Source organism: Parus major, chromosome 4, assembly GCF_001522545.3.
Source record: "Parus major isolate Abel chromosome 4, Parus_major1.1, whole genome shotgun sequence".
NCBI lineage: Eukaryota > Metazoa > Chordata > Aves > Passeriformes > Paridae > Parus > Parus major.
In genome coordinates this window covers 56,921,261-56,933,734 of record NC_031771.1, presented here as the reverse complement: position 1 = coordinate 56,933,734, position 12,474 = coordinate 56,921,261, and the positions used below count along the sequence as shown (strand labels likewise).

Here is a 12,474-nt window from a genome sequence, read left to right as displayed (position 1 = left end):
ACCCCTTCCAGAAGCAGATCCAACAGCTTGAGTAACGCGTGTGACTATTGCCTATGCAAATTGTATTTTTAAAACACTACAGGCTTTTAAACAGCTGTTAAAATGCATTAGATTTCAGAAAGCCCAAGAAAAGAATGTGTTTATCCATCACTTTAGTGATTTGAATAATAGCTAAAGGCAAGTTAGTTCATATTCATCTTTGTTTAAATTTATACATGTAATGTAGTTACTACTGAAGGTTGTACATACCTGTGTCTTAACAGTGATGAGAATCTTCTTAAAATAATGATTCAATGAAACAATATTGATTCTTCCCTCTGTCAGATTGATAAAATATTTCCCATGCTAAATTTTTCTGTAGAATGAGATACCTTTTGATCATAAGATGGGCTTCAGAGATTCAAAACATGGTTCATGTCAGATACAGTCCATCCATGGTGCCTATCCTGTGAATGTACATTAACCTGAACCTTTCCAACATTTCAGGGCAAGGCTCTAAGCAGCTTAGCAAATCCTTCTTTGTCTGCTTTGTGCTAAAATTATCAAATTGTTTTCTTGGATTTGCTGGTGAATGTAAATCCAATAAGAATGTGTCACAAGAACTGTTAAGGTGATTTCTAAACCCCCCTGATTAGTACATTTCTGTATTTTCACAAATACATTACCATGGCAAGGAGCATATTTTGCAGCTAGATTAATTGATCTTCTTGGTGTTGCTGTCTGTAAAACAGTACATTCGTATGGATTGGCTTTTTACTTGCTTATTTAGGGAACAAGAGCATCAGTTCTGCAGTCTGACACCCAAATGAAGGATGATGTGGTCATCGTTGTCTGAAAGATGAAATTTACATCACAGAACTTTTCCTGATAGATTTTTTTTCCCTTCCACAAGGCTTCTTGAGAATTTGAAGCCATCCAAGGTGTTGGTTCAGGACTGTGAATGGCTGCTAGTGTTATGGGTGAATTGGAGAGGACAGAAGGCGCTTGGATGAAGAAATCCACTTCATCTAGCCCACATCATTGCCCAGTAGAGAGAAAAAGCAGAAATTCTCAGTTTATTTTTGCAACTAAAGAGGCATCTGGGACATCAAGTAAAAAGAAACCCAAAATCTATGAAAGGCACCATGTAATTGTAGTGCCACAGTCCATTTCTTATCAGAACTTGAGGTAGCTTGAAAGACAACTTTAATCAAGTGAGGAAGTGCACACATTTTGTCTGCTTAGGGGAGGGAATCTGGACCTGGCATTTAAGTGCAGTGGGGCGCTTCTGTACATCTCAGATCAATTTTCTTTCTTTATATTGCTCAGGTTCCTCCCATGTCTAACTCAAATTTATGAGAAATCATTACTGTGCTGAAGCGTTGCCTCCAGTATAAAAATGATAGCTCTGAGACTGCAATCCAGGGCTCACTGAGCTCAGCCTAAGGATTTCCATTTATTTCAGTGCTCCTTTACAAGGGGCACAATATTAATGGGAGTGGTACTTAATGCAGATGGATTGCTATTAAAACACATGCTGGGCATTGGTACTTCATGTGTTCTGTGTGGGAATGCCATTAACCTTTTTTTAATGGATCAACATTGTCATTTTGGCTAAACCACAAGGTGAGTCTTCTAAGCCTGTGTTACTGAAATTATTACTTAGAAAGTAGAGTAATATTTCCAGGCACACATCCACTGTCATGCTGCTTGTATTTTGCCTGAACTTAGATTCCTCAGACTTCCCAGAGATGTGGCTTGCAACCTTGAGCTTGCAGTATAGTTGCAGGAACCAAAGCATGCTACAAATTACAGAAATTTGCTTTTTGAAATCAGAACCTGCCTGGTTCTCCACTGGAAGTGTACTAATATGATTTCATTGGACTCTTTGTCTTCAGTTTTAAATAGTATTTTATTCTTTTTGTTGCATCCTTGTGCAAGGGAGTAATGAATAATCAATCTGCATCCAGGGTTATCTAGCCTCTTGCTGAGTTTGGATGCAGATTGATTATTGTCATTACTCCTGTGTACAAGGGTGAAACAAAGGTGCTGGAAATTTTCCAGCTATTGGGAAAATTGAGCTGTAGGTGCAGAGACACCTGAATTGAACCACCAAGGCCAGTTCAGGTATAAACTTGCCTATAAAGCAATGTTGGTAGCAAATTTAGACACTCCCACTCTGTAGGAAGGTCAGCCCTGCTGGAGTAGGAATTTGTAGTCCTATCTTGGTGTCCTGGTCCTCTGCTACTTGAGAAAGGAAGAGCTGACTTATTTTAATTTCCCTGGCAGTACTGGAAGGCTCTTGTCATCCAAGTTTACTAAAGAGAATTGCTTAAGTGAGTCTCTGCACGTCAGGAAGTGGATTCTGTTTCCCAGAAAAATTAAGTTTCTATCATGAGAAGGAAATGGAGGGTTATAAGCATTTATGTGGAATCTTCTGCACATTAGGCATCTTCTGCTGAAAAAAATGTCAAATTTTTCAAATGTTTTGGGGCACTGGGACAGCCCTTTGTGTTTGAGATCTGTCCAGGAATTAAATTGAAGAGGCCTGCAGTCAATGAACATATAATTTATATAACTGTGGTTGACTGATGGTAAACGTCCCTTTTATGACTCTGTTAGTAACATAATGTCATATCTAGTGCCTGCCACATTAGAGGCAGTCTTTGCCTGTCTTTGCATTACAGACTTTCAAATGTGTACTTTAGCTGCCTGACCCTTTTGGATGTGTCTCCCTTACCTAATTGTTAACATTTTCAAGCTGTTACATCTGTGCCTCCTACCTTTGTATATGTACTGCATATGTAACTGCTATTAAGAAAAGTTTTATAATGGAACTTAAAAGTCTGTTCAAATCAAAATTAAATAATAAGGCATCTTGAGGCATCTTTTTTTTCTGTGGCTGTCTGGCAGTGTGAGTGGGTCTGTGAGCTGAGCTGAGCTCGTGGCAGAGCTGCAGCTGCTGTTGAGCATAGCCTGGCCAGCAGAGCCATCTGCTGATAGCTCTGCTCAGGGACTGCCCTCAGCTGCACCACGCCTGCCTGGGAGCACTTACTCACAAGTGGCAGCAAACTTCACTGATGAATGATTTATTTGTCAAGTAGGTGCCTGCCATCCTGAAATGGGGGGGCTGGTCCAACCCTCTTTTGAAACTCAGGAAAGCTCCATGCAGGGAGTACTTGCAAAGGCACCATCTATTATCCAGAACTTTTGTGATGAGATTTTATTTGCTGTTGTAAAAAAATCAATGAGAAATGAGTATTAATTATTTTGGCAGGTTGGTTTTGAATGCAGGCTAGGAGTCCATCCTTTATGTTTACACTCCTGTCTTCCATGATTGCATTCCCATTGCCCTGTTTTTGCCTGACTATGGCTGTTTGCCTACAGTAACTCCATTGTATGGCCCCGTGATTTGACTACACAGGGTGATTGTCATGGATCCTGTCAGTCCCAAAAAAGGTGCACTCGTGTGACTGAGGGGCACAATATTAACTGCAGGAACAGGAATTGCTAGAACCCAGCAGAGCACTGCTCTACATTGTCCCTAATCCTCGCTCTGACTGTGACCAAGCTAGGGACTCTAAAGGAAATACAAACACTGTGCAGGGTTCAGGTTGCCTATCTGTATCTTCTGTGCCTCTCTTTTTAAAAAAGGAAATAAAGAGAGGAACAGCCTGTGGCTTTCTTTCCAGTTGTGATTTATCGAAGTTCTGATAGCAAAATAGAGTCAATTTTGTTGCTTCCTTGCATGTTTTTGTGCTGTTGAAGTATACTTGATTTACTCTGCAAGGTTCCTGCTAGCCATGTCATGGGTAGAGCTGAATGCATCTTTTATAGCACAACCATTATAACTCTATAGCACATAGCAGGAAAAGCTCAACTTAATGATCCTCCATTTATACCCTGAAGCATAAAAGTATGTAGAATTCCATGATAACAATGAAATAGTTCTGTGTGATTTGTTGTCACAGTCACACTTTTGTGAACATAAACAAATCAGAATATACTGAAAACTAATCAAGTGTTGAAATCTGAGAGTGAGTCCACAGCTTCTTGATTGGTAATTCTTGCAAATGAAAGGAACAGTAGATAAAGATGTAAAGGCTTGTACTGAATCTCAAGCAGTCTTGTCTTGGTCTTAATTGGTATTACTAACTTTTGTGTAATTTCCTTCTCAGTAATTAAATATAGCCTCGGAGTGATGAACACATCTTGCTACTTCTAGAAGATACTTTTTTGTTACAGCTACAATTATTTACTTTACATGTATTTTTAAAGTTGTATTTTGGAAATTGTTGTCTTTCTCATCAAAATAATGCAGTAAATGCAGATAGGTACAACGAGGGAAAATTATTCTTTTTATGTGTTAAATACTCTGTGCAAGGGTAAATCTGTTGTTTTTTTCCAGATAATATATTGCATATACATGTATATATTTTTAAGGCTTTCTCTACAGTTAAATGGAAATAAATTATTAAATCAGATTTTTCAGGATATATAAATAGCTGAACTATGCTGGTTATCTTCCAGTGTTGTCCCTGAGCAATCAGAGGATACTCATGGGAATAGCTACACCCACTTCACCCTCCTGGATAATCCTCCAGGGAAAAGCAAGTAAACAACTAGGAGCAAACAACCCTAAGCTTTGATATCTGATGAACAATTCCAGCCCAAGGTTGTGTTTCAAAACAACTTTTTTTGACCTATCTAGATTTGAACTCTTTTATTTATGCAGCAAAGAAATTACAAAATTTTACTCATTTGCAGCAAAAAGTATTCTGTCACTGTGATTTCCACTCATGTGAGAGGAATACAAGCCGTTTGAACAATCACCCGCCTCCAGCATATTACCCTTCAGCGACAAGGCTGGAGCAGCTCTGGGTGCACATCTGCACACATGTGTCTGCCCTGCTGGCTGTCCCCACCCTGTGCAGCAGTGCCCTGGCCACCTGCCAGCCCAGGCCCTGTGCCACCGCCGCTATCACAGCGATCCCAGGCACACTGCAGTCAGCTGCTAAACACTACAGCACTACAGCAAGCAGGGAAAGCAAGAAGTGCCCACTACTGAGCAGTAGATTCTAATACACACTCAGGTAATCAAGCCCTGTGGCACGAGCAGGAGCCTGCTGGTTCCTGGCCAAACAGCACTAAGAGCTGTGAGTTCAGTCTATCCCACTTGAACCTGTTGTTATCCCAAACCCTTGGGGCCCCACACTGGACACCAAACAGAATGCTGTGCTTTCACCCCCTCTGGCAGCCAAGCCCCACGCAATCACTGCCTCCCTCCATCCCTCCCTCCCTCACCAGCAGGATCAGGAGAGAATTGGAAGAGAAAACTGGAAAACTCATGGGTTTAAATAAAGACAGCTTGATAGGGAAAGCAAAAGCTGAGCAGAGAAGCCAAACAGAACAAGGCATTAATTCACCACTTACCATGGGCAGCAGTTGTTCAGCCATCTCCAGGAGAGCAGGGCCCATCACATGTAATGGGGACTTGGAAAGACAAATGCCACCGTTCCAAATGTCACCCTCTTTCCGCCGTCTTCCCCCCACTTCATACACTGAGCATGATGTCACATGGTTTGGAATGTCCCTTTGGTCAGTTTGGGTCACCTGTCCTGGCTGTGTCTCCTCCCAGTCTCCCATTCACCTCCAACTTCCCTGCCAGACTGGAGTGGGAAAAAGCAGAAAAGGCCTTGGCTCTGTGTAAGCTCTGCTCAGCAATAACAAAAACATCTCTCTGTTATCAACCCTGTGTTTAGCACAAATCCAAAACACAACCCCACACCAGCCACTGTGAAGAAGGTTAACTCTATCCCGGCCAAAACCAGCACAATCTGCCTTACTGTTACCAGTTCAGTTGTTTTGAGGTTGTTTTGTAGATTTTTACTGCTAAGAAATTCAGTCCTTTGTGTATTCCCTTTCAGCTGGTAGGTTGTCTTTGTATTTTAAGTGGTTTTTAAGAAGGTTTATGTTTCTGCACCTTAAAACTATTCTCTGTTTTTCATCTCCCAAGATATAACAATTATTATGGGAGAGAATTGGAAAATGGAAGCCTCAGCCCTTTTATTAGAACTATTCTGAATGGTTGAAGAAAATAGCTGGATAGCTATAATCTTGAAAAGATTAAATGTTCGTAAGGGAATAATAAAATCTCGATTTTTACTTGATTAACAGAATTCCCAAATCCTAAAACTGCCATCTTATACTAATTAACTTGTTCTTTTAGAGAGGAACACTTGCTCTAAACCCTGAGGTGAGAAAGCCACCAGATGTTTGGTGGCTTTTTTTTTTTTTTTCCTAAAGGCAAACTCTCAGGAGTTACTGAAAAATACCTTTACATGATAAATCTTGACGATGAAAATGGTATTTTTAAAAATTGCCTCTCTCCACTTACCTTGCTACGGTCAGATTTTGCCACAGAGCATAGCACAACCCCCAGAGAACTGAAGTCTGTCAGACAGGTTGGGATGTGGTTATAAGTAGGAATCAGCATAACTGTAATGAGTAGGAGAGAAACAGGAGTCTAACCTGATGGATTAGAGATTCTGGGGGTGGTTCCATCTGCCTGCTTCTCATCCCATGTTTTTTTTTACAGTGATTGTAACATTCCTAGTCCATACAGTATATAAGGATGATCACTTGAAAGATAGCCTTGCCTTGAACACGGTGTAGATGAACTACAAATAAATTCAAATTCAGTAGAGGAAAAAAATAATACAGCTGTGCTTGGGGCATTTGTGATTGTCAGTAAAGGTGCATTCACTTATGTCACATGAGGATGATCTAGTTCATGCTGGTTCCTGTATTATCTGGGGAAATCTTTGAGCACTGCAGTATGATATAGTGTAGATTTTGATTGACTTACACTGAATGTATAATATTCAAAACAGCCTTTAAGCAAAATCTTCCATTTTGAAACAGGAGCAACAATAGCCAGGTTTTTTTTGCTTGTGGCCTGTCTTCAGTATTTGTGTGGAGTAGTATACCCTAGGAAAAGTGAACTGCAGGGTTGTGTGTGTTCCTCACTTTTGGAATATTTCCAGGTTAGATTTGTAATTTTCAAGCCAAACTTTGTGTTTCTCCAGACCAGTCTGGTCACTGGATCAGCTGCTGCTGTGCTGCAGCTGTCCTAGGCTATAATGAGTGTGGAGCATTTTCCCCTATTTGAGGTCTTAGAGCTGAATGCAGGTAAGCAATTACCAGCATCAGTTGATACACACAGGTTTGTAGGTAATGACTTGATGTTGTTTTGAAAGAGATGCTATTGTTCACATCAATTTGAGAGTCATAAAATAATTTGTGAGGTAGCAGCAGCTGCATTGATTTTATTCACCTATGCCATCTATGTTAGAGGAGATTTGTCTTTCCAAGTTCAGGAACTGCTAACACCTCCAGGTCTTGTAGTCCAGGCTGAGACTGGATAGTTAATCACCAAAAAAATCTCATTGTGTGAAGTTGTTTCTTGATCAACAGTGACTGTTAGTAGAAGATTTCAGGTTTCTGCCTATAGAAAAAATTACTTATAACCTACTTCTTCTGTAACAAGTACAATATACTGAAAGTGTAATAAAATGTATCTAAACTCAACATCAAAAATAAAAATAAAAAGTAAGAAGAAAGAAGTGTAACTTACAGAAAGGAAAAAAGGGGATATGTGATACAGAAAAGAATAAGATGTGTGGACCCAGCAGCAGTCATTTTTTTGAAGAATCTTTGTGAAACTGAATAAGAAAAATCCTTAAAAATAAAGTATGGGGAGCTACAATGAAGGAAACATTCCATCTGTCTCTGGTAGGAGGTGACTGGTAATATGACAGAGTTGAATCTCTGCATGGTATCTTTGTGATACACTGAGAATCTGTGCATTCCCTTTTCTCTGGTGTAGCTTGACTGTGCTAAAGCATGGTTATGTTTTATAGGAAAGGAAAATAAAGAGTTAAAAGGAAATGCGATAGTGTAATCTGCTGACTGTCTAAATAAGCAGAAAAACTGGCAGTTGCAGAAAAAGGATTTGGGTGCAAAATGGAATTGTCTGTGTGTATATGTTAAAATTATGATTAATGAGTGGTGATGAGTAGACTTTCTGGTAGTAAACATGATGTTCTGAACATGCAGCTTGTTTGAAATGCCATTATTTCATGGAAACATGGAAAATTTTGCCATGGATATGTCTAATATAACAGTAAAGGAAGTGTTATGTTAATAATGGGCATTTGTTCTCTATTTTTAACCCATTTCTTATCTTTTTGATTTATATGCTTTTCAAGTTAGATATAATAATGTCTATTTTCCTTTTTCTGTTCCAGCGAATTAGAGATCTAGAAGATAAAATAGAACTTCAAAAGAGGCAACTCAAAGAAATTGAGGAAAAGGTAAATTTATGTCTGGGCAGTACCAACTGATTTTTTTCCATACAAAATTGTTTCTCTCTGTTGCACTGATGTTAATAGTACTTAATATCACAAAATCTATTTTAAGACAAGATAAAATTTGAGTTTGAGTCACTGCTGCATGAAATGCAGCTATGTCCCTAATCTGCTCAAAATTATTTCCTATCCAGGATTTCTGTCAGTTACAGGAAGGAATCAAGGAGTCTGGAGAGACTCTAGACTAGTAGAAGGAGGATTTGCTGTGGTTTAGATCAAGAAAGAACAAAGATTTGTCTCTAAAAAAATTGGTTAGCTCAGCCATATTCTTTGGATAGCATTGCTTTGCAAAACTTTCAGGTACTGAGAAATAAAACAAAATTAGTGAAGTGGCTGTGAAGCACTACAGTTAAGGAATATTTGCTATAATAGAGAAACAAGTTAATATAATGGATCAAATTATTTTTTTTAAGAAGATGAAGCTCTGATCAAGGTTTCAGACAGCAAATGCATTTGTGTCACTGTTTCCCAAGCAAGAGATGGCACAACTTTCATGGACTATGGACTCAGGTTTTTCCCATGTCTGTGGAGTTTAGGCTGCTCTGCAGAGGATGGACTGACAATGGGTCTTTGTCTAGAATACTAGCAGAGTATTTTAGTTATGTTACTTTTACTGAACCAGTGTCTAGATCCCAGCATGAGTCACATCCCACATTCATTTTCTTCAGCATTTATGGGTATGTAATCCTGCATAAACCTACTGCTGGGCTGAATCGACACATTAGTGGAGTTTTCAGTCATTGTTTTTTTTCTCTTGGGATAAGAATGGGGTAAAAGGGCAAAAGGAAGGCTTTTGCAGGACTCTGGAGGGAGTTGAAAGGGGTCAGTGGGGTTTGCAGAACAGAGACAAGCTTTGGGGAGCAGCTCACTAGGTGTGGAAAAGTTTCTTCCTCACCCTTCTCTGATCTCAGCATCCCTTCATCTGCTTTCAGGACATGGCAGTCCTCCCGGTTGCACTTCCAGCAACTATTCCAACTCCCTCAGCATCTTCCTTGGCCCCTTCTGCTCCCACAGTTGTTGTCTCCCCTCTGGTGTACCCCTCTTTTCAGATTATGATATCTGTCTGGGTTTGTGGAAGAGCCAGGAGAAGAGCCTGCAGGAGCTGGGCTGCGTGGTGCTGTTGCTAATTATCGCTTTGTGTGAGCCCCCAGTGGTGTTGTTGGGGCTGGTGTGACTGTGTGTGTTGGGAGGGCAGTGCTCTGTGTTTGCACTGGCAGAGAAACACAGGCAGGATTCACCCTTAAAACAGCTCTTTCGCTGCCTTTGCCCTCTTCTGTCCCAGACCACGTCTATACCTGAAGCTGTGCCTGCCTAGCAGCCAGTGATGTCTAAGGTGTCACACTTAACTCCTCAAAGCAGAGAAGTGTTGAGGGATAGATAATACTTGTACATATTAATTATTTCAAATATTACTGTTTATCCACCTGTTCTAAAAAATCAACATCTCTAGATGTTGCTGTTGCCAAAATGGAAGCCTTTAAGGCATTGCCTTTACAGTTTACAGAGCAGGTATAGGATTAGCCAGACTGATAATTTTGGCAATGGAAAATAGCATTATCTCTGCTGGTTCATCAGCCGGATGGATGCAGAAAAGCACTGGAAAAGAAAGAGCTTAATCACAAGCTTAGCAGAAAGCTGGTAATGAGTTAAAATGATTAACATCCTCTTTGCTTTAATGTTACATTAGCAAGAGACCTCAAAAAAGCTTCATCTCTTTCTATTAACCTTCAACTTCTGGAAGGGTGGAGGACTTCCTTCTGTCCCTATTACATTTAAATTATTTTTAAATGTAATAGGGATTAAATCTCATTCTGATGGCCCAATGGAAGATTGTGTTGTCAGGGAATCAGTGAACAATTTTATTATATAATTTTTAAATAATTTTAAATATAATAATTTTAAATGTAATAATTTAAAAATAATTGTACCTCATTGTTCTTCTAAAGGTTTAATGTGTTAAAGGGTGCAGACTGATACCTACATGCTACTTATACTGAGCACAATAATTTCTTGTGGAGAGAAGTCTTATGCTTTTGAAGGAATAGCAGCATTTATAACTGGGCCTGGTAGTAGCTAAGGGTGATGCACCACTTACAGTTACTCTGTCATGAGTATGACTTTTCATTTTCCTTTAGGAGGGGATTCAATTTGTAAGTTTTGTGTAAAAATCTGTCAAATCAGAACATAAGGATTGCAGCATTTCTGCCCTATAGATTCTTCAGCAAACTGTCCTTCCTGTTTCTAGAGGCTATACAGAAGAATGTTATAAAATCTCAGTTTTAATCTGTTAATGTGTTGATATATTAGGAACAAATGCTGTTTAAGCATGTTGTGCTCTTCTCATAGCTGATTTTCTGCTATTTCAGTTACATTTAGGTGTGCCCTTGGCTTGGTAAGTCTTGGTTCAGGAAAGCTTTAGTGTGTGTAATTTTAAGTACTTCTTCAAGTGAATCACAAAGCCAAACATAATATATATGAAGTTTAAAAATCCACAGATTTTGCCATTGTAAAACTGCCCTGAAATACAGATTTTTTACTACTTTTTAGAGTAAGATTGGTTTACTGTGTCTTTGTTTCAGATCAACTCAATTAATGATGTAAGACTAACTGCTGTAATGTCACTGGATTTCATATTACATATCTTACATCTTCTTTCTTTTCTTTTTTCCTCATTTTCTTTTGATCTTATGTTATAGTTTTTGTTCCTTTTTTTGTTTTTTTCACTAGCATTCATTCTGTGGCCTTGATGACACAACTGAGCCGAGACGTGTGGTTGGTATTCTTTATATTTCTTTGTACTCAATTTTTGTCTCCAAGATTTTGCCATGTTTTGGGGATTGCTTATAAGATTCTGAAACCATGAGGAAGGGCAAACTGGCTTTACCTGCACAGGGAGAAAGAGTTATCTGTAACATTCAATTAGGATACTTTCCTTCCTAGATTCCTGCAGAAAGTCATTGGGTTTTCAGTGAGAAATGATTTTGTAATCAAAGACTACCATAATTGCAGTGAGTACTTTACATTCTTGCAGAGCAGATATATTTTGTCTAAAAGTTCAGATATTGCTCTAGGTTCCTGCCTTCTGTCATGCTGGATGGAGAAGTGACAAACAATGTTTGGCTTAAGTTTTGTTTTCTAAGAAGCCCTGTGAGCATAACCATCCATGTAAAATAAGGAGCTGTTTTTGATCCTTGATGCCATGAAATAACTTTGGAAAGAATAACAAATTGTCCCTTTTATGAGGAGATTTGAAGGTCGCAATGTGAATGACACAACATGGAAAGGGTGAGGATAAAAAGCCTCTGTGGCCCTCCCTTGAGACATTGCCATCACTCTCACTGTCCTTCCACAGTGCCCTGATCCTTTCACCTGCAAAAGGCAGTGAATTTCTTCAGCTGTAGCAGGAGCCATAGTGCCAGTACTCACTTTTCACAGAGAACAAAAGGGAAATGCAATTTAAAAAATGGGTCCAGTCCTCTTCCCTGGAATAATGCAAGTTCCACAGTGCCTTTCAGAAAGGATGGTAGCTCAACAGCCTAAGTGTTTAAGGATAAAATTGTGCTTTAAACCTATTGAATATTATATAGTATTTGTATTGTTACTGCTGTTGTTTTTTTTGGGGTTTTGTTTCTGTTTTTTGCTTTTTATGCTTTTAACCTGATGTACACAATGCTTTTACCTTTACAAAATTTCCGAGCTTTTTCTTCTTTGTAATCTGTTATGAATTGTCTTCAAGAAATCTCCTTGTAGTGGGAGTTTAATCAACATCTTTGAAACTGCTATCAGAACTGTGTGATGAAAAAGGAATGATGACAATAGTTACCCCAAGACTCAATTTTTAGCATGAAACAATATTTTCTTCTGCCCAGATCTCAAGTACTTTAGAGAAATAAGACCTGTATTATTATGGGCTCTTCCTAGGGTTTATTCAGGCCCAGTATATTCAATTATCATCTTTCTGTTGATGCTCTTTGGAACTTGCTCAGGGCTTTTGTTACAAGCATTGCTGCGTATGCTTTTTATTTTTCAATAAAATGTTAACAGATTCAGATGGGTGGAATGTAAT

At 39.0% G+C, this 12,474-nt stretch overlaps 1 protein-coding gene across 1 annotated transcript in view; it reads left to right on the top strand.

The window, feature by feature from the left end:
• JAKMIP1 (janus kinase and microtubule interacting protein 1) overlaps positions 1–12,474 on the top strand; it is an 89,272-nt gene that overhangs the window by 75,590 nt on the left and 1,208 nt on the right. The window contains exons 20-21 of the mRNA XM_033513654.1: positions 8,289–8,354; positions 11,136–11,180. Of these exons, the coding sequence (XP_033369545.1) occupies positions 8,289–8,354; positions 11,136–11,180 (111 nt within the window). The remainder of the gene's footprint in view (positions 1–8,288; positions 8,355–11,135; positions 11,181–12,474) is intronic.